This window comes from Rhinoraja longicauda, chromosome 2 (genome assembly GCF_053455715.1).
Source record: "Rhinoraja longicauda isolate Sanriku21f chromosome 2, sRhiLon1.1, whole genome shotgun sequence".
Lineage (NCBI taxonomy): Eukaryota > Metazoa > Chordata > Chondrichthyes > Rajiformes > Arhynchobatidae > Rhinoraja > Rhinoraja longicauda.
In genome coordinates this window covers 61047447-61070515 of record NC_135954.1, presented here as the reverse complement: position 1 = coordinate 61070515, position 23069 = coordinate 61047447, and the positions used below count along the sequence as shown (strand labels likewise).

Here is a 23069-nt window from a genome sequence, read left to right as displayed (position 1 = left end):
TATCCAAATACTTTATTGGTATAAAACCCGTGACAAACGCAACGCACTTCTTCTTGGACTACACTAACTTCGCTCACTAATCTAATCTCTATCTACAGTTTGGCGCCAGGCATTTAAATACCCCGCGCTCCCTCACCCCGTGACCGTAAACCAATCCGAGGGTTCTACTACCTGGCCAATCCCTATGTCCCTACATGACCCCCCCCAGAACCCTCGAAACCATACCTCACGGGCGAACCTCCCGCCCAGAACGTGTACGGAGGGGGGAAACCGATACCCCCAGCGTGACAGGAGGCGGGGTGGACGCTGCCGCTGGAGGCGATGGGGGGTCCACTGGAGCGGAGGGTGTAGGTGACGGGGGGCACTTGATCAACAACGGCAGCCCGGGCCCAACCATAGGCGGTGGAGGCCCAAGAGGTGGTAAACTGGGCGCCGCTGGCGGGACCAGTCGAGCAGCCACAGGCCGGCCCCGGCGCGGCGGCTGAGCCACCGACACGGGGAGGTCCTGGTCCAAATAGGCCGGCTTGAGACGGGACACTGAAACAAGCTCCTGACGATTTCCTACCTGCAAGGTGAAGGTTACAGTCCCTCTTTTGAGCACCTGGAACGGGCCCTGGTAAACCGGCTGGAGAGGGGGGCGGTGACAATCTTTCCGAAGAAACACGAAATCACAGCTCCGCAATTCCGACGGAACGTGAACTGCTGTGCTTCCGTGACTGCAGATCGGGACTGGAGCCAGAGAACCCACCCGTTCCCGGAGGGAGCCCAAGACTGACGTGACGGATGGCGGCAAGGCGGGAGTGGAAGGGAGAATGTCGCCCGGCACCCGCAGGGGCGAACCGTAGACGAGCTCAGCCGAAGATGTGCCCAGCTCAGCCCGCGGTGCCGTACGAATGCCGAGGAGGACCCAAGGCAGCTGGTCAGCCCAATCGTAGCCAGTCAGGCGAGCACAGAGGGACGCCTTCAGCTGCCGATGGAAACGCTCAACCATCCCGTTGGCTTGGGGATGATAGGCGGTGGTCTGCTGTAAGCACGAGCCATACAGCTGTGCCAACGCGGCCCAGAGGGACGAGGTGAACTGGGCCCCCCGATCCGTAGTGATAATAGCCGGGACCCCGAAACGAGCCACCCAATGCAACGCCAGGGCCCGTGCACAGGAGGCCTCCGAGGTGTCCGACAACGGGAGCGCCTCCGGCCAACGAGTGAACCGATCAACCACCATCAGTAGGTGAATGTAACCCCTAGAATAGGGCAATGGACCCACCAAATCCACATGAATGTGGAAAAAACGGACGGGGGGAACCTCAAATCTCTGGTATGGGGGCTGGACATGACGATGGACTTTGGAGGTCTGGCACGGAATGCAGGCGCGTGCCCAGGCTGCCACCTGCTTTCGCAGGCCATGCCAGATAAACCGGTCAGCCACCATGGCCGAAGTCGCCCTGATGGACGGATGTGCCAGGCCATGAATGGCCTCAAAAACCTTACGCCGCAGAGCGGCAGGCACCACCGGGCGAGGGCGTGGGAGGGAAACGTCACACCACAACTTGGTACCTGTGGGGCCACACACCACCTGCTCCAAACGCAGTCCCGAGGTTGTGGAGGCGTACACCGCGGCAGTCCCTTCCAGGCGCTGAGCCTCCGCTAGCTCCTGGAAATCCACCTGTTTACCAACCACGGCTACGGAGGGAATGGCCGGCTGGGACAGTGCATCAGCAACGGCATTAAGCCTACCCGCAATATGACGGACATCGGTCGCAAACTCCGAAATCAGGGTTAGGTGCCGCTGCTGGCGAGCCGACCACGGATCAGAAACCTTAGCAAAAGCGAATGTCAGAGGTTTGTGATCCGTGTAGGCCACGAAAGAACGGCCTTCTAAAAAATAACGGAAGTGGCGGACTGCTAAATAAAGGGCCAGGAGCTCCCTATCGAACGCACTGTACTTGAGCTCCGCTCGAGAGAGCTGCCTGCTGAAAAACGCCAGAGGCTGCCAATTACCGTCGACCTGCTGCTCCAAAACCCCACCCACCGCCACGTCTGAGGCATCCACCGTCAGAGCTGTGGGGGCGGAGGAGCGCGGGTGCACCAGCATGGTGGCGTTGGCGAGGGCCTGTTTGACCGCAACAAAAGCCGTCTCCGCAGCTACGGACCATACCAACTCAGCGGGGTTACCCGCGAGACATTGAAAAAGGGGGCGCATAACCCGAGCTGCTGCAGGCACGAACCGATTATAGAAATTGACCATGCCCACGAATTCCTGCAAGCCCTTGATGGTAGTCGGGCGGGGGAAAGAGCGGACCGCATCCACCTTAGCTGGTAAAGGAGTGGCACCGGCCGGAGTAACCCGGTGACCCAAAAAATCCACCGCGGACAGGCCGAATTGGCATTTGTCCGGATGGAGAATCAGGCCATGGTCTTGCAGCCTCTGGAACACCGTGCGGAGGTGGACCAAGTGCTCCTGGACTGAACGGCTGGCAATCAAAATATCGTCAAGATAAATACAGACAAACGGCAACCCTCGACCCACCCGGTCCATCAGACGCTGGAATGCCTGAGCTGCATTTTTAAGGCCGAAAGGCATACGCAACCACTCAAACAGTCCGAACGGAGTAATGGTCGCTGTTTTTGGAATGTCCGGCGGGTGGACCGGGATCTGATGGTATCCCCGCACCAAATCAATTTTTGAAAATATTGTCGTCCCCTCCAGGCTAGCTGAAAAGTCCTGAATGTGTGGAATCGGATAGCGGTCCGGCCGTGTTGCCGCGTTGAGTCGACGGAAGTCACCACATGGTCTCCACCCCCCAGACGCTTTGGAAACCATGTGCAAGGGGGAGGCCCACGGACTACTCGAAGGCCGAATAATTCCCAACCTCTCCAAGTTTAGGAACTCCTCTCGCGCCCTGGCCAGCTTGTCGGGTGGGAGGCGCCGTGCCCGGGCAAAAACCGGCGACCCCTCGGTTGGGATGAAATGGACGACCCCGTGCTTCTCCGAAGGTGAATCAAAACGCTGGACGAGGAGCTGCGGGAAGTCGGCTAGGACCGCATCGAACTGACCGGGAGCCGTGGTAATGGATTGGATAACTAGGCTGGGTGGGGCGGCGCTTGTAGAAGCCTCTGGTCCAGTACCCCGAGGCCGTACATCAGCCGAGGGCTGCAGACCCCTCCCTCGGACGTCTGCGACCAAAGAAAACGGCCATAGAAAATCTGCACCCAATATGGCCTGGCCCACATCCGCAACGATGAATTCCCAACGGTAAGTCCTGGACTCAAAAGGACAGGGACATAGTCCTTTTACCGTATGTACGGATGGTGCTACCATTCACTGCAATTAGGGGCGGGCCCTTTTCCCCCACTCGAACTTCACAGTCATAGGGGGGCACAATACTTACGACCGCTCCCGTATCCACTAGGAAAACGATCCCGGTACTCTGATCCGTAGCGTAGAGGCGGTGGTTACGGCCAATCGAGACTGCCTCTACAGTCGATCGGCCCAGGCGTTTCCCGGAAACGAACACGGGGATCTACAGCTTCGTGCCTCGCTGCCCCACCGCCGATGGAAAGAGCACCAGCCACGCCTATCCGGCTCTGTTGGTCGAGCCCGCTGCCAATGAACAGGCGCCGCCGCCCTCTCTTGGCGGGCCGGCTGCGAAATAGCGGCCGATGTGTCGCTCTCCCGGCCGCACCCCCGACTGCCGCTGGGCCTCGAGACCCGGTTAACGGAGCCGTCTCGGGTGTTGCGCTCCCTAACGAGCGTGTCGGCCTTCTCGGCGAACGCTACCGGATCTTCAAAAGAGACGTCCGCCAACACCAACCTGACGTCCCCAGGTAGCTTCTCCCGAAAGGCCGCCTCAAATATCATGCATGGCTGATGGTCGCCCGCCAAAGTCAGCATCTCGGACATCAACTCCGACGGCAGCCGCTGCCCCAGGTCTGGCAAATGGAGGAGCTTCAGAGCCCGCTGGTTCTGGGCCCAGCCGAAGGTCCGCAGCAGGAGCTTCTTGAGCCCCACATACTGGTACGTTTGGGGTGGACTGGTCAGGTATCGGCTGACCCGCGCAGCCACCTCCGCCTGCAGACAGCTCACCAGGTGGTGGCACTTCTCCTGGTCTTCCTCCACCTTTTTAAGATGGAACTGTGATTCTGCCTGCACAAACCACAGGTGCGGCTGATGGGCCCAGAACGGCGGTAGATGAATCTCACCCGCGCTCGCTCCCGCCTGCGACATGCTGCTGCTTGCTTCTTACGTTCGAGGTCACCAATGTAGTGAGTCCAAACGAGCGGTATTATCCAAATACTTTATTGGTATAAAACCCGTGACAAACGCAACGCACTTCTTCTTGGACTACACTAACTTCGCTCACTAATCTAATCTCTATCTACAGTTTGGCGCCAGGCATTTAAATACCCCGCGCTCCCTCACCCCATGACCGTAAACCAATCCGAGGGTTCTACTACCTGGCCAATCGCTATGTCCCTACAACCTATTCTTTTTCTCCAGAGATGATATGTATGAATGATACAGGAATGGAAGGATATGTCAAAAAGCAAAAAAAGTGGAGATGCTGAAAATCTAAATAAAGACAGAACATGCTGAGGTTATGTAGCAGGTCAGGCAGTAATGTGGAAAGAAGCAAGAATTCTACTGAATGTTAAATCTTTTTCTCACTACCTATTTTGCTAAGTATCCCCAGCATTTTCTGTTTGTGATGGAAGGATATTTCAAAGGTTTGTGTGAGCAGGTTTGTGTGCGCAGGTTTGTGTGAGCAGACTCTGGAGATGATCTGTTGGGCTGAATGTGTTGTTTCTCTGCTGTAAATTCTACATAATGTGCCTGGCCTTGGTACACAGATTATTCAATCCCCTCCCCCATTCAAAGATGAAGGCTCCTCTGTTCGAGAACTCATTCCATCTCTGATCACAAAAGAAGGGAGTCCCTTGGTTGCAATCTTGTGCATGCATTGTTGGCTCTGTTGCCTCTGGCTGTGTGGGGGACTCGCTTTCGTGAGCTGTGACCTTGAGCTATGAACTTAACTTCAGTTCTGGTTATGTAGGAAAATAACTGCAGATGCTGGTACAAATCGAAGGTATCACAAAAAGCTGGAGTAACTCAGCGGGTCAGGCAGCATTTCAGGAGAGAAGGAATGGGTGACGTTTTGGGTCGAGACCCTTCAGACTGATGTCAGGGGAGGGGGCTGTGGAGGGACAAAGAAAGGATGTAGTTGGAGACAGGAAGACAGTGGGAGAACTGGGAAGGGGGAGGGGAACGAGAGGGACAGAGGAGCTGTCTAAAGTTAGAGAAATCAATGTTCATACCGCTGGGGTGTAAGCTGCCCAAGCGAAATATGAGGTGCTGTTCCTCCAATTTGCGGTGGGCCTCAATATGACAATGGAGGAGGCCCATGACAGAAAGGTCAGACTGGGAGGGGGATTTGAAGTGCTGAGCCACCGGGAGATCAGGTTGGTTAAGGCGGACTAAGCGAAGGCGTTGAGCGAAACGATCGCCAAGCCTGCGTTTGGTCTCGCCGATGTAGAGAAGTTGAAGTCTGGAACAGCGGATACAATAGATGAGTTTGGAGGAGGTGCAGGTGAACCTCTGCCTCACCTGGAAAGACTGTTTGGGTCCTTGGATGGAGTGGAGGGGTGAGGTAAAGGGACAGGTGTTGCATCTCCTGTGGTTGCTACTGGTGCCACCAGGACCTTTACTAAAAGTAGGCCATTATAATAAGTACATCATGACCATGTGCTGCCTTAATTGATCATTTAGTGGATGTTTTAAAAGGTTATTGAATAGATTAGTGTATTGCTGCAGCTGGAGTTCAAGGACAGACATTTCTTAGCACTTTTTACAGGGTATGTTTAGATAAATGCGGATGAAGATGTAAATCACTATTTTTGTACAGTTATCTACCTGAGAAATGTGGTCCAAAGAAATAACATTACATCACAGTGTGGCCAAGACGTAATGTTGCTACTAGACCAAATGGACCTGTTGAGTCCAAACCTCTCCTGCATTGGTGCAGCACCCCCTCCTCCCCTTCACCCCTCCCCCATCCCCTTCAACCCTCTCCCATCCCCTTCCCCATCCCTCCCCTCCCCCTCCCCCCAGACCCCCTCCCCATCCCCTCTCCCCAACCCCCTCCTCTCCCCATCCCCTCCTCTCCCCATCCACTCCCTCCCTCCCTACTGCGGATATATTGAAATTATTCATCAAAGGGCTATATAATGTTTTTCCAAATATAATGCATTGTTATGGCAAAATGTTTTTAAGTATTTCAGAATTGGCTTCCTTGGGAGGTTCTCAGAGGTTGAATAAAGGCATGGTTGATGTTTGAGTTCTTCTGGGATAGAGAAGCTAATATTTAAGATAAACTTGACATGGTGAACTGCCAAAGAAAACTCAGGATAGGAATGATGTGATTGGGATTTAGGACTGGAGAGGATGCAAGCAGTTTTGTGAAAACTGACAGCGGAAGGTTAATTGAAAGCATATTGGAGGAGTCAAGTCTGGAGATGATAGAGTCCTGGGAAAGAACAACAGTTGTAGCAGTGTAATATGGGGATATGTTAGTGGACGTTGAGCTAAGATAAGTTATTTTGAATGGCATCTCTTGATTAACCAGTTTAATGGCACTACATGCAGCTTAGTTCTGTCTTGCAGATGTGACATATAAGATAATTAGGGGATTGGACACATTAGAGGCATGAAACATGTTCCCAATGTTGGGGGAGTCCAGAACAAGGGGCCACAGTTTAAGAATAAGGGGTAGGCCATTTAGAATGGAGATGAGGAAGAACTTTTTCAGTCAGAGAGTGGTGAAGGTGTGGAATTCTCTGCCTTAGAAGGCAGTGGAGGCCAGTTCGTTGGATGCTTTCAAGAGAGAGCTGGATAGAGCTCTTAAGGATAGCGGAGTGAGGGGGTATGGGGATTTGGCAGGAACGGGGTACTGATTGAGAGTGATCAGCCATGATTACATTGAATGGCGGTGCTGGCTCGAAGGGCTGAATGGCCTACTCCTGCACCTATTGTCTATTGTGATTGGGAAGAAGATGCTGTCAATGACATGTACAGGATGGGAAGCTGAAATCAAAGTTTTGGACAGGGCCCGCGATCCTTTCACTTCTGATTCACCTTTGGCTGAATATTACTATTTGGCATCAACATGTATACGTAAGCTGAGCACAAATCTGCAACGATTTCAGCATGTTGTAGGCAAAGATAAGAAAAGAGCAAAGAAGGGTTCAGGTTGTAATTTGACAGGAAGCAGAAGCCAATATTAATGATATAACTACTCTCAACCTCTTTGGTGACCCTTGAACTATTCTTTCACAAAATGCTGGAGTAACTCAGCAGGTCAGGCAGCATCTCGGGAGAGAAGGAATGGGTGACGTTTCGGGTCGAGACCCTTCTTCAGGAAACGTCACCCATTCCTTCTCTCCCGAGATGCTGCCTGACCTGCTGAGTTACTCCAGCATTTTGTGAATAAATACCTTCGATTCGTACCAGCATCTGCAGTTATTTTCTTATACTACTTGAACTATTCTTGATCGGACTTTGATGGCTTTACCTCGCACTAAACATTATTCCCTTATCATGTGTCTATACACTGTAAATGGATTGATAGTAATCACATATTGTCTTTCTGCTGACTGGCAAGCACGCAACAAAAGCTTTTCACTGTACCTCGGTACACGTGACAAAAAAACTGAACTAAAGATGTTCATGACATTACCCTCCGGGACATGACCATTTATAGACTCCCAAATGAATACTTTTCATGACATTCGATAGTATAAAAAATGTATCTGTTGCCAATGAGCTACTCACAGCTAGTTTACATCATGAAAGGTTGTGTAACGTGGCAGTGACAGAATGAATTTTTAAAACAATGTGCAGACAGCTAGTTTTACCACCTCTGCTGTGTATTGCACATTGCAAAAGATAACCGCAAAAGTTAGGGGACTAAGCTTCCCTGTGATCTTAAAAGTATACCAAACACACATTCAAAAAAGATTCACCAATAATTCAACCATGAGCTGCTTAGTGTTTCCTGGTTTTCAGTTCAGTTTAAAACGAGAGGGAAACAGAAATTTAGAATAAAAGGACAAACCAAACTTTCAGATGAGACATACTAGCATGTCATGTTTTCAGACTGGTGATCATCCAGAATCAGTACCCTGTTCCTGCTTTTTCCCTTGATTCCGTTAACCCTAAGAGCTATATCTAATCTCTCTTGAATACATCCAGTGAATTGGCCTTCACTACCTTCTATCACAGAAAATTCCACAGATTCACAACTTCTGGGTGAAAGGGTTTTTCCTCATCTCAGTCCTAAATGGCCTACCCCTTATTCTTAAACAGTGACCCCTGGTTCTGGACTCCCCCAACATCGGGAACATTTTTCCTGCATCTAGTCTGTCCAATCCCTTAAGAATTTTGTATGTTTCTATAGGATCCCCTCTCATCCTAGATTCCAGTGAATATAAGCTCAGTCGATCCATTAATTCCATTGAATATGAGCCCAGTCGATCCATTAAGAAAAGGTACAGGAAGCTTTATTGAGTTTTTACAGCACATCCTTCAGATGGTTCACACTGCTGCTTCGTTAGACCTATTGAATAGTTAATTTCCAACTTGTAGCCGACTGGAATGCTCTGGACGCTGTCAAACTACTTGAATGTTGTTGCTGTTGCACTCAAGCATGTCAACAAATAATTTTTCCCACTCCGTGCTAATTTGTGTGCTATAGTTAGAAGGAAGGCTGTGGGGAGTTGAGAAGGAAGTAATGCACTGCAGAATGCCAAATACTGATGTTTACTGATTTAACACTAAAGGAAATCCATGGCTTTAAATATTTGAATTTGGGATGTGTGGATTTCAGGGTATGTTTGTATAGGTTCCTCAACCAGCAAACGTATCCGAGTCTCAATTCTGGCATAACGTACTTACTTGGTCTTTTAATGAAAAGACCTGGTCTGGCCTGGTCTTTTAATGAAAAGATTGATCTTCACTCAGAGGATTGTAAATCTTCCAGAATCTTTGGACTCCTCTAACTCTGACTGCTATGGATGTTGGTCAAAAATTATTCCATTGGCTTCTCAGGGAATTATGGATCGCGGAACTGTTGGGAAAGGGTTCTTAAGGTGCATAATGGAGCTGGTCTTAGAAGCATTTGGGCTTCTCCTGTTCATTATGTTTATGCTTGGTTGTTTGTCTTTTTACGAAATGCTCAATACGTGCCAGATTATCTAAAATTTAAATTGTTATAATTTCTACATCATGCATCAAAGCATCTTTGGATATACTCTGACAAAAAATATATTACTGTACTTTAAATAAATATGATCTGTTTCCTTCCAGTAACATTGCACACATGAAAGAGCAACTTCATGGACTTGGTCTGTGCTTTGATTGGACCAAGGTGAGTGATGGTAACAGTTAGTTTTTAAATTGTTATTTAAGAAAAAATGATGAAAATTGTCAAGCCAGTGTAAAAGTTACAGGAGTGGCATCGTGACACAGTCCCTCACTTCTCTACATCCTGGGTTCAATCCTGTTTGTGTGGAGTTTGCACATTCTCCCTGTGACCACATGGATTTTCTCCCACATGTCAAAGATTATTTGGTCACTGCAAATTGGTTGTTATTTGCCATAGAATATGCAATCTTTTCTAATGGCTCAACAAACTTTGAACAATAGTATTATTTCCCTTAGAAACCAGTTTCTGGTTGAATGTTATGCATTAAAATGTATTTTTGTAAAGAGACTACATTCCCCAAGAGGGGAATCATTTGAACACTAGTGAGGAGAAATTAGTAATTGCCCAAATTCTGGTTGCTTTATCGCTCTGTAGGATAGAGGAGTTAGGCAAGTATATCCTAAAAAAAACTTTATACTGAACGACTACTGTACATTCTGGGCAGTGTCTTTATTAAGACCTGTGCACTTAAATAGCAACGTGAATTATTGCTCTATCACTTGGAAAGAAGTTGAAATAGAGCAAAGTACCCTAACACTTTTGTAGCCAAAAATATGAATGTAAGAGATATGACTAGTAAATTTGTGGATTACATGAAAAGTGGTGATGTTGTTGATCATAAGGAGGGTCGACATGAATTAATGATATTAATTAGCTGGTCAGTTGGGCAGAGTGATGACAAATGGAATTGAATCCTTATAAGTGAGGTGATGCATCTTTTTTAGGGGGGATGGGGTTCTAATAAGAATATGACATGTACAACTTGATAGGGCTGCAGGGTGTATTGAAGAACAAAGCAACCTTGGACAACATCCAAGGATCCCTGAAGTAGCCGCATAGATATATAGGTGGTGAAGAAATCTTGCTTGTTTTTGTTTTCCGGGGTGCAGTATGTAAGAGCAGGAAGGTTTTCACAAAACTTTATAAAGTGTTGGTTAGACTGCAGCTAGAATATCATGTGCACTTGATACACACTATAGAAAGGACACGATTGATCAGGAGAGGTTGCAGACGATATTTACCATGATGTTGGCTGGCCTAGAATGTCTCATTTATGAGGAGGCTGAATATGCTGTTTTTTGGAGTGGAAGAGACTGGTGGGAGACCTGGAAGAGGTGTCCAAAATTCTGAGAAGCATGGATAGGGTAGATGGCCAGAAAGTTTTCTCCACGGCAGAGGAGTCTAAAGCTAGAGGACATAGGTTTAAAGGAATGAGAAAGAGGTTGAGAAGGGCTCTGAGAACATTTTCTTTCACCCAGAGGGTAATTGAACTTTGGAACATATTGCCTGAGAAGAAGGTGGAGGCAGATACTCTCACAACAAATGAGAAACATTTGGATAACCTCTTAAATTGCCACGGCATAGAAGTCTATGGACGAAGTGCTGGTAAATGGAATTAGTTTCGATAGGTACTTAATGGTTGGTATAGATGTGGTGGGCCAAAGGGCCTGTTTCTGTGCTGTTTGATGCTATGACTTAAAGAAGTCTCCATTCTTGATTATATTCTGTTGTTGGTTTCTATGTTCTATATTCTATGTTTTTTGCTGCAAAGATTGCACAGTTATAAAAATGAGTTATAAAAATGAGGCCAAAAATAATTCTTGTGTGATGGGATCACTGCAAGGTGTGGAACCTTTCTCGATTTTCTGGTTAGATGCCATGCTGAGTTATTCAAATGTCATTTCTACGACTTGTTAATATGATACTGCGGTGCAAATGGTGTAAAACCACAAACAAAAGTGCAACTCTGAATTATTTTAAGCATACAGGATAAATAATGGAATAATGGTGTAGTATCTTAATGCTCACATATACATAGATTATAAAAGCAAGCAATTTATAGAACACTGATTAGAATCATAGGTTACCGATTGGATTCTTGTGGTCATTTCTGGATTGAAAACTTTAAATGTTTATTCTTGGAGAGGATGGAGAGGATAGTTCCAGATTTTTGTATTCACTCAATAATGCTGGAAATCCACACAGCAAATTAATTGCCAACACGAATTGCTCAACAGTTTTTCTTTTAAAATTGTTGTTTGAGGTGTAAACATTGGATACCAATATATGTCTGTTCTTTATAGAACAGAGACATATTTATTTATTCTGCCATAGAATGTGTCACTATTTTCCTGAGTGATTTGAAGATGCCTTAGTAAGACACTCTGCTAATAGATAATGGTGTACTACCTCAGCGTTGAACCCAAGTGCCAGCTTACATTTTTGATCTTCATTGGAGTAAGATTTAAACCCTTACTCTCTGACTAAGGAGGGTTTTACCACTGAGGCACAGCTGACAAGGAGCTGTTTCAGAAAGCCAGTTTGGGAGTAATAGACTGAAGTTTATTTTTTGCTGGAAGATGATTTTACTAGGATTGTTAAATGGACACATGGACGGCACGGTGGCGCAGCGGTAGAGTTGCTGCCTCACAGCGCCAGATACCCGGGTTACATCCTGACTACGGATGCTGTCTGTACAGAGTTTGTTTGTTCTCCCTGTGACCGTGTGGGTTTTTTTCCGAGATCTTCGGGTTCCTCCCACACTCCAAAGACGTACAGAGGTTAGTCAGCTAATTGGCTTGGTGTAAATGTAAAATTGTTCCTAGTGTGTGTAGGATAGTATTAGTATGCAGGATCGCTGGGCGGTGCGGACTCGGTGGACCTGAAGGGCCTGTTTCCACACTGTATCTCTACACTAAACTAAACATGGTAATTTAAAAGAGGTTGTCATTTTGTTTTCTTGTATTTTAATCTGTTCTTCTCTCTCTCCTATTAGGAAGTGACCACTAGCCAGTCCGACTATTACAAGTGGACACAATTCCTCTTTCTCAAGCTGTTTGTGGCTGGCATGGCTTACCAAAAAGAAGTGAGTTTTTATTGCTTAATGAAATGAGACCTTTGATTGTAAGGCTTACATTTATTATCTTCTCCTAATTGCTCATGCATTAAGTTGCTTGGCATTTCTCCTCAGAATAGTCAGTGACTGGCAGGGCTGAAAAAATTGCATATTTCCTTCTCTAAAAGGCACGAGGAATTGCAGTGGCAATTATAAAACCATGTTTTGGTAATAATTTCTTATGGTGGCTTCTTATTCCTGATTTATTGAGTTAGGAATTCTCCATCTGCAGTGGTGAGATTTGATCTTGTGGTTTTGGATTTAAATCTATTCCTCAGGCTACTTGTTCAGTAACTTCTCTCTGTTACTGCGATGCGCATTGTGATCTAAAGGAGCGATGCAAATATTACATAAACAATACTCAAGTTATTTGTATCTTTGAAATCATTCAACACATCTTAGTTATTGCAGAGCAGATGGATGATCTGTGACTCATTGTGATAGTGTTATATATCTCAGGGATCATTGATGCATTTGCTCGTGGCCGCTGGTGCAGAATACACTGATGAGCCAAAACATTATGACCACTGACAGGTGAAGTGAATAACATTGATTACCTTGTTACAATGGCACCTGTCAAGGGGTGGGATATATTAGGCAACAAGTGAACAGTCAGTTCTTGAAGTTGATGTGTTGGATGCAGGAGAAATGGGCAGGAGTAAAGACCTGAGCGACTTTGACAAGGGCCAAATTGTTATGGCCAGACGACTGGGTCAGAGCATCTCTGAAACGGCAAGGCTTGTGGGTGTTCCTGGTCAGCAGTGGTGAGTACCTGGGGACAGTGGTCCGAGGAGGGACAAACCACAAACCGGCGACAGGGTGTTGGGCACCCAAGGCTCATCGATGCACTAGGGCAACGAAGGCTATCCCGTCTGGTCCGAACCGACAGAAGGTCTACTGTGGCACACGTCACAGAAAATTTTAATGGTGGTCAAGGGAGGAATGTGTCACAATACACAGTGCATCGCACCCTGCTGCGTATGGGGCTACGTAGCCGCAGACCGGTCAGAGTGCCCATAATGACCCCTGTCCATTGTCGAAAGCGCCTACATTGGGCACGCGAGCGTCAGAACTGGACCTTGGAGCAGTGGAAGCAGGTCGCCTGGTCCGATGAGTCCCGTTTTCTTTTAGATCACGTGGATGGCAGTGTACGTGTGCACCGTTTACCTGGAGAAGTGATGGCACCAGGATGCACTGTGGGAAGACGACAAGCTGGTGGAGGGAGTGTGATGCTCTGGGCAATGTTCTGCTGGGAAACCCTGGGTCCGGCCATTCATGTGGACATCAATTTGACACGTGTCACCTACCTACGTTGCGGACCAGGTACACCCTTCATGGCAATGGTGTTCCCTGATGGCAGTGGCCCCTTTCAGCAGGATAATGCGCCCTGCCACACTGCACACATTGTTCGGGAATGGTTTGAGGAACATCATGAAGTGTTCACGGTGTTGCCCTGGCCTCCAAATTCTCCAGATCTCAATCCAATTGAGCATCTGTGGGATGTGCTGGATCGACAAGTCCGATCCATAGTGGCTCCACCTCGCAACTTACAGGACTTGAAGGATCTGCTGCTAATGTTTTGGTGCCAGATACCACAGGAGATCTTCAGGGGTCTTGTAGAGTCCATGCCTCGGCGGGTCGGCGCTGTTTTGGCGGCACACGGAGGACCAACAGCACATTAGGCAGGTGGTCATAATGTTTTGGCTCATCAGTGTATATTGGGTTTTAATACATAGAAATGTCTGTGTTGATGAATCATAATGTTGCCATCAAGACACAGACACGTAAAAATGAGGAAGGTAAACATTTCACCTGCTTGGCAGAGATTGTTGTAAGTGATATTGGCAATGTATAAGTGGTTGAAATTAAAATATCCATATCTGGGTATCAATCCATTGTCATCTTAAGTTTAAAAATATGCATCATGTGTTTAGTGTTACTAGAAACCTATGGTATGAAGGGAAGGGAAACACATCATGTCCACATTGATGAACAAAACTAGGACATCCCCATTCCCCGATTTAAATATATAGCATTGGAAACAACAGTGCATCAAGGTTCAGCCAAGTATTTTTTGAAAATGTTTTAACAAATGATAAAATGTTCCGCCTTTAAAGTCCTTCCAAATCGCCTCCGCTATTTGAGCAGCAAATATTGTTGTCCCCAAACAAACAGCTGAATAGCAGTGCCAGGGTGAAAATTATTGGTCAAAATATTATTGGAAGAATTGCGTGTTTAATAATAGTTAGAACAGCAACGTTTACTTGTTCCTCTGGTCAATCCGTGGTATGATGCTGATCAGAGTAGCCTCCTGATTGTTGCTGAATTGGTTGATGTTAGCAAATTCTATGTCATATGAGGTAATATTTGGTAAATTTCTCTCCACCCTTTCACTTTGTTCCTTTCCCTGTGAGAGGATAAAATATCCTTGCACATAGCAAGGTTGCCTACCACCGCACATGGGGTTTGTAGTTGGTGAACTGAATTCATTGTGTGTGGATGAGTTATATGTTTAATCTTAACATATAATACATTTTCCATTGCTCTTCAGGGACTGGTCAACTGGGACCCAGTGGATCAGACGGTGTTGGCAGATGAGCAGGTGGATGAAAATGGCTGTTCCTGGCGCTCTGGAGCAAAGGTTGAACAAAAGTATCTCAAACAGTGGTTCATAAGGACAACAAACTATGCCAAGGTGATAATATCATGGGGACAAAGAGGCCGCCATGCAATGTTCCAGGATATCTTAGAATAAACACCACTGCATTGCAAGTTGCCTTTTACTTTTTTGAAAACAGTTGGTTTTTAAATGATCACTGAATTCCTTCTTGTGGTTTGAACAATAAAGTTGCAATTGGGTCATCTTTTTGAATCATCTGAATTATGCCAATTCAATTTGTGTTGAGTGATCTGAATGATAATCCAGACGATACAAAATAGCTGAAATATATATATATATATATATATATATATATATATATATATATGCATTAAATATTTAGTCTGTTCACGATATTTTGTTGCTACATTTTCTGGTCGTCCTCACGATGCTCTCACTTCTGAATCAAAAGGTTATTGAACACAAACTCTTGACTGACACTGTTACACCATTAAGTATTCCTGTGATGATAAATTTTAAATCCTGTGCCCTGTCAGGTGAATATATATACAAGACAAACTTAAGTCAGCAAAACATTCTTCACTATAATTCTCAATACCAGTCATCAGTAAGGATGGATTCTCAGCACCTAAACGTTAATTAATAATTATCACATGTGCCGAGATACAGAGAAAAACATTTTGTCCAGTTAAATCATACTATATATGAGTGCAATCAAGCCATACGCGAGTTCAGTAAGCAGTGCAAAGAGTAAAATATCGGAGTGCAGATTGTAGTGTTACAGCTACAAAGAAGATGCAATTTTTTATTAAAGTGCAAGGGCCGCAGATGGGTGGATTGGGAGATTGGGAGTATACCTGTAGCTTCTGTGAGGACCGCTCAATCGTCTGATAACAGCAGGGAAGACGTTTTTTTCCCACAGTCCCATTATAAACTGCCACCTTCCTATCACCTGCACTCTTGCCTGGCACTCCTTCTAAAATTGAACCACGCTGCTCAATACCCTAGATACACATTGAACCTTTAGAAGAGCTGCAGGCGATGGCTGCACAAGTACTTAGATCCACTGATGTTTTTCACTGTTGCTATCTTAGTGACATTACACTCCATTTCGGCTGAAATGTTCTTCTATGCTTTTGTTATCCTTAGATTTGTTTGTCACCAAACACGTTTAGTTGGCCTTCCCCATTATATCTACTGTATACGTATGATCGACCAACTCTACAGCTAACTCTAACTAAGTCCCATTTATCCTACTAGGACTAAACCCCCGGACTACTCTACCATTATTTCCTCTAATGAAATCTGAGTTTTTGACTCTTCTTAATTGAATAGGGCCCTTGTCAGTAGAATATATTTGAAATTGTATTTTTACTTTGGGCAGAAAGGTGAGGTAAGGCATGGCCAAGGATGGGCTGGTGGTTAATGGATGTGATTTGTTATTTTACAAACTGCTATTTCAGCAGGCTTTTATGTTTTACAGTCTTTGCTCGATGCCCTGGAAGACCTTCCTGATTGGTACGGTGTCAAAGAAATGCAAGCAAACTGGATTGGTGCTTGTACTGGATGCTACTTCGACTTTGAGTTAAAGGTATAAACAACTTTGGGCTAAGTTCCTCTATTTTCTTGTTTGCCCATCTGGTTTTCTGTTATTTTACCGCAAAAAAAGAAGAAAATCAGGCTGGGAATTGCAGACGGGGAAATCTTGGGCTTGTTTTATACATGTAAAACAGTTAAATTAATGTCGTTTTATGGTGTTGGAAGGGGATTGAATATAGAAATGTAAAAAATTTAAATGTAGCTTGCAGCTGTGAGTTTCTCAGTTGTTGTATTATTCAAATAGTATGAATCTATCTCCCTAGGTGAATGGAGAAAAGGCTGGTGAAAAGCTTGCTGCGTATGCCTTCTTTCCAGAGGCTGTTTATGGAGCGTCCCATCTATCCATCTTGCCTAGTCATAGATTGCTACATAGCAACAGTAAGCTGAGACATCTGCTTCAAGAGCAGTTCATATCTGATACAGGTATGGTTTTGTGGAAAAAATGTTGTTAGCAGAACTGTTTAATCCATTTATTATTGTCCCAGGTCTGGGACTCTACAACTAGACTTGGTAACCCCCAAGCTACTTAAGAGTTGGGGAAGGTGAAATGAGCTGGAAAATGATTGCGAAGACACAAAGGACTGTGGATGCTGAAAAAAAAAACCCAATTGCTGGAGGATCTCGAAGTGTCAGGCGTCATGTGTAGAGGGGAATGGACATTTGGTGTTTCAGGTTGAGATCTTTCCTCTGGTCTGAAATAGTGCAGGAGAGGTAGCCAGTGTGAAAAGGTGGGGAGTTTGGAGGAAGCCGATGGCAGATAGGTTGATGTGGGAATCGAAGTTGTGAGGGGAGTTGAAGTGACATGCAAACCAGGTTCCCTAGGTGGCCATGGCAGACAGCGAGTGCTCGACAAAGTAGTTGCCTAGTCTGCACTTGGTCTTACCGACATAGAGGCGGCCACCTTATGCAATAGATGATTTCGCTGCACCTCCTAACGCACAAGTAATACACAGAGTACTCCAGGACACTGGTGACATTTCCCTTGATCTTTGCACCTGAAAAAACAGACAGGGTCACAGGTTAGTTGATGAAAATCTGACAGTGTGGCACATAGTGCTGACAAGCAGGCCAGGATTTTTGTTCACAGTTCTCTGGCGTATTATAGCGACTAACTTGGTTAGAATGCGAATAACTGACCCTCGGATGGCACTGGATTTGTAGGTGAAAAGTTGTTTAGCATTGAGTCAACCTTTTCCTAAGCATTGAACAATAATGCTGCTAATATAAGAAACTATGTGCCATGCCATTCGCTGGTGAGAATTAGAAACAAGGTTATGTTTGTTTGCAAGGCAATGTTGTTTGAGCAGGAAATTCCAATTGTGTCTGTTTCCCTGTAATGGAATTTACTGTCCAAAAATTATGGATTTTTTCCCCTCTAAATATGGAATTGAAGAAAATCTTCACAAGATAGGAAGTGCCTATGATAGGAATGTAGTTCTGCGTCTTTGGAAGGCAATGCCGTAATGTACTTTCCCATAACTGGCCGAGCTGCATTCATTTTCCAGTCCCAGCAGGATGATTCAGACAGAAAAATTAACCAAACTTTTTAAAGTTACTCTCATCCTGTGAGATCCATGAAAACATCCTGTTAAAATATTTACTTGTCAGCCAAGTGAAATTTGCCAATAAACATTTTCAGCAATCTTTCTCATGGTGTGATCCACTACATTGTCTTTGCTCACATATTAACAAACTACAGACAATGCATCTGCATTGGATTGTGGAAATGTTGCCAGTGCATAATACATCTCATTACATGATTCTTTCTGTTTTCATGGCACTGTAAAGCTAGTCACTTTGTATATAACATACAAAAGATCTGTTATTCCTGTACTCTGGGCTACTGCCTCGACGCGATTAAATGGGTCAAATTCCATTCCGATTACATGTACTTTTTTTTGATGATCAGTTCAAATTCAGATTGGTCTCCATTTTCCTAAAAATCCAATGGTCTTAATCTTTGGAACAGTTAAACTACAGTATAATCATGAATATTTCAGTACTGTTTAGTTTTAGTTTTAGAGATACAGTGGGGAAACAGGCCCTTCGGCCCACCTGGTCCGCGCCGACCTGCGATCCCCGCACATTAACACTATCCTACGCCCACTAGGGACATTTTTTTTTACATTTACCAAGCCAATTAATCTACAAACCTGTGCGTCTTTGGAGTGTGGGAGGAAACCGAAGATCTCGGAGAAAACCCACGCGGGTCACGGGAAGAACGTACAAACTCCGTACAGACAGCACTCGTAGTCGGGATCAAACCCGGGTCTCCGGCGCTGCATTCGCTGTAAGGCAGCAACTCTCAATGGCTGATCATTTTTTAAATGTTGTAGTGTTCCATAGAAGTACAACCAGTATGTCTGCAAATGGAAGCACAAAGCTTTTATTTTATTAAAAGCTAGAACTACTTGATTCTGATGAGGTCCACTCACGCAAACACAGTTGCACACTTACTGGATAAAAATTTGATTTATAAGGACCTAACCATGATTCATTACTAATTGAATTCCAGATTGCCGAACTCCAGTGACTGCTATAAACCTTTTAAATGGTCAAGAGATTCCTCTTATAATTTCAGCCAAGGAAGAGTTTGAAGGTCATCTCGACACTGTCATAGGTAAAGCATACGTTTCTGCTTCAATTTGCTCTGATAAGGTAATGTATTCCAGGTTGTTTTACCTCCTGGGTATATCAGTAAATTTCTTAGATGACCTGTATCATTTTTGAATTTACTTTATCTAAGCGGGCAGGCCGCGCAGCAGAAGGTCACCTCCCAACGAGCTGTGGCTCGCTGCCGCGGAAAGGGCCCGGAGAGGTTGCTGCCGTGCCTGGCCCCTCCTCACCCCGTGCACCGTAGGCGGTCGGACCGAGGATCGGTAAGCGGACCGGTGGCGGGAAGCAGGCCAGGGCCTCGACGGTGGACAGGGCCACTGGAGGCCCTGCAGCAGCCTGGGGCTTGGCCCAGCGAGCCGCGGCTTTATCCCAACCAGAGGCCCGGCTCGTTCGGGGAGGAAAGGCCGCCGAGCCCGGCTCCTGCTCGCCTTGTGGATCGGGAATCGGAGATGGGGCGGAAGAAATTGTTAGCAATTTTGGGTCCCTATCTGAAGAAGGATGTGCTAGCTCTAGAGAGGATCCAGTTGAAGATTATGAGAATGAGTGAGTGAACATATGATGAGCGTTTGATGGCACTGGGCCTCTACTTGCTAGAGTTTAGGATTAGGGGGGACCTCATTGAAACTTACCGAATAGTGAAAGGCTTGTGTAGAGTGGACGTGGAGAGGATGTTTCCACTAGTGGGAGGGTCTGGGACCAGAGGTCATAGCCTCAGAATTAAAGGACGTTCCTTTATTTTAGCCAGAGGATGGTGAATCTGTGGAATTCATTGCCACAGGAGGCTGTGGAGGCCAACTCAATCGATATTTTATGGCAGAGACAGATAGATTCTTGATTAGTATGGGCGTCAGGCATTATGGGGAGAAGGCAAGAGAATGGGGTTCGGAGGGAGGGATAGATCAGCCATGATTAAATGGCAGAGTAGACTTGGTGGGCCAAATGGTGTAATTCTGCTCCTTTCACATGAACTTATGGAAGGAGACACCAATGGCGGTGGACGCTGAACAAAGGGCCCAGTGAGGGGGGGGGGGGGAGCCAGACGTGGAGAGGGACGGTGGTTCGCAGGACAACTGGAATTGTTTGTGCTTAAATCCTGATTGGTTGCAAATCTGGGTGAAATTAGAGGTTTGGAGGGACAGGGCCATGGAGGAATTTGAAATGAAGAATGAATGGTCTGTTTGCAGCACTAATGTCCATGACAATCCATTTTGTGACAGAACTGTGAGAACCTATGAAGTCAATAAGTACAATGAGATACTTCCCTTGTGACAGGGATGGGGCTGAAGGAAAGAGAGTAATTCTTTGTTACCATTGTGCATCTCTGTTAGTGTGTTTAGAGTCACAGGAACAAATGGCTTAATCCCATTAACTGCAGAGTTCTCAGTTATACTGTGGTGAGTTGGAATGAATAAGAGTGATTTACGTTTCCATAACATTGTTCAGCTAACCTCAAGGTCTATAATTGTATTAATTGATTTATGGTTGGTAACAGAGCAATGTGATGTTGATCACATAATTGTTGCAGAAATATTGAGTGAGGAATAAATATTGGCATAGATGTTGAGGAGGACTCCTCTACTTTTACTGAAATAATCCCATGGGTCTTTTAACTCACTTGGTAAACTCATAGGGTCCTAGTTTAGCACCCCATGCAATAGATGGCACCTATGATAGAACAGTCACCTTCAATACTATAAGGGAGCCTCAGCAGAAAATCACCTGCTTGGGTCTCCAGAGTCGGATTTCACACCACAGCCTTCTGATTTAAAAGGGGTGCAAGTGCTACTCACTGAGCCTTAGCTCACGACAAATGCTGTTGTCTTGTGGTTCAAAGTGAAGAGGCATGACAGCAATTTACACAGCAGAAAAATGGCAGCAAATATATTTCTTAATATAGTCAAGTTAATCCTTCCCTATATCTGTTTTCTTTTTAAACAAAGGTATTCCATGTGTGAATCCAGAAGATTCTGCAGTTGCACAAAAGTTGGGTCTGCAGTGGAGAGAGGTCTTTGAAACTTTACCTGATGGTACAGAAAAATTACAGAATTCTGGTGAGGTTAGTGCTACAGCTGAGCCTGCTGTGTCAATAGTCGTTTATTTGTCACATACACATAAATGTGTAGTGAAATGAAACATTACCCGCAGTTGAAACATTAAGACCAATAAGAATAATCAATAAAAATGCAATAACACATACAATCATACACTAACACCAAACAAAAGAAACATCCATCACAGTGAGTCTCCTCCAGTTCCCTTCTCACTGTGATGGAAGGCCAGAATGTCTTTTCTCTTCCCCTGCCGTCTTCTCCCGAGGTCAGGCTGTTGTCGGGGCGGTCGGGGCTCCCGACATTGGAGCGCCCGCTTGGCGGTGAACGGTCCACGGCCTATTCCAGTATTCCAGGCCGCGCCGGACGGTGAAAGGTCCGCGGCGGGCCGACCCAAGCCCCGCGATTCGGGGCGGGCGAACACGCTGCCGCTGCCTCTGCCGGAGCTCCCGATGTCGGCCCCCACCCAGGGGCCTGCGGTCTTCCGACGTCCACGCGGCCCGCGCCGGAGCCTCCGGAGACGAGTCACAGCCGCACCCGCAGCATCCACAGGGAGCCAGCGCCGCAGGTGGTGAGTCCGGGCCGTGGGCTCTGCGAACCAGAGCCCCAGGTGGTCCCAGGTGCATGGCCGGTGGTAGGCCGCAACGGGAACAGAGACACGACACAGAACAAAGGTCGTGTCTCCGTTCGGGAGAGAGAATTTTTTACAGTTCCCGTTCCCTCCCACCCCCTCCCCCCCACATAACATACAAACACTACACCATATTAAAACTACAATTCATTCAAAAACAACAAAAAACACAAAAGACAGACGGACTGCAGGCAAGCCGCAGCTGCGACGGCAGCGCTGGCTCCTCCAATGTTTGGGGTACTTGTAACTGTGTTCAGAGCAAATTTACAAGAATGCTTCCAAGGATGAGTATTTCAAGTTGCATCAATATACCAGTGGTGTGAAGATTTCTCTGCCAGAAATTCATGTACAATTTGAAGAAAGTATTTTTAGCAGCTGAGGAAGAGCACAGGGCACAGATGAAGCTTTTCAGTAAAAGACCTGGAAGCAGCAGAAGGAAATATATTTTATACAATGAGCATTTAGAGTTTACAGATACTGATTGATAAGGTATCATTTGTGGATTTCACAGTAGCCTTGAAATAGGAGAATATTGGACAAATATGGGGAATATTGTCCCATCCTTTTCCCTCACCTCTTTCTGCCAGCTTTCTCCCCTCTACTCCATTAGTCTGAAGAAGGGTTCTGACCTGAACCGTGACCTGTCCATTTCTCTCCATAGATGCCACATCCTTGAAGACAATTAGAGATGGGGGAAATATTGGGTAACCCCAGATCCTGAAAAAAAAAAGAAATCATACAAATTTCTGAAGTTAAATTAGACTATTTTATCTTTAGTTCACAGGACTAGATAGACGATCTGCAATTCAGGCCATACTAAAGCGTGCAAGGGATCTTGGAATTGGTGGCCATTTAACAAGTACAAAAATGCGTGACTGGTTGATATCCCGGCAAAGGTACTGGGGGACGCCTATTCCCATCGTCCATTGCCCGTCTTGCGGCACTGTGCCAGTTCCTTATGAAGACCTCCCTGTGCCTCTGCCCAAACTTAAGTCATTTACAGCCAAAGGAACTTCCCCACTATCTACAGCCTCCGAATGGTTTCATTGCACATGTCCTAAGTAAGTATTTTTTTTGTTTCCTTAAAAGTCTAGCTTCAAATTGCTGTAATAGCTTATTGAAATAAAAAGAAATAAATGCTGAGATGCATAGCAGGTTGAACATTAAGTAAAAAAGTATTGAT

At 45.9% G+C, this 23069-nt stretch overlaps 1 protein-coding gene across 2 annotated transcripts in view; it reads left to right on the top strand.

Moving 5' to 3' along the window:
* The window catches only part of lars2 (leucyl-tRNA synthetase 2, mitochondrial), a 99836-nt gene that overhangs the window by 15112 nt on the left and 61655 nt on the right, over positions 1 to 23069 (top strand). For both annotated transcript variants that reach the window (XM_078419869.1, XM_078419859.1), the window contains exons 5-12: positions 9359 to 9419; positions 12253 to 12342; positions 14924 to 15067; positions 16476 to 16583; positions 16855 to 17014; positions 19107 to 19211; positions 21148 to 21263; positions 22664 to 22947. In XM_078419869.1, coding sequence (XP_078275995.1) covers positions 9359 to 9419; positions 12253 to 12342; positions 14924 to 15067; positions 16476 to 16583; positions 16855 to 17014; positions 19107 to 19211; positions 21148 to 21263; positions 22664 to 22947 — 1068 coding nt within the window. The remainder of the gene's footprint in view (positions 1 to 9358; positions 9420 to 12252; positions 12343 to 14923; positions 15068 to 16475; positions 16584 to 16854; positions 17015 to 19106; positions 19212 to 21147; positions 21264 to 22663; positions 22948 to 23069) is intronic.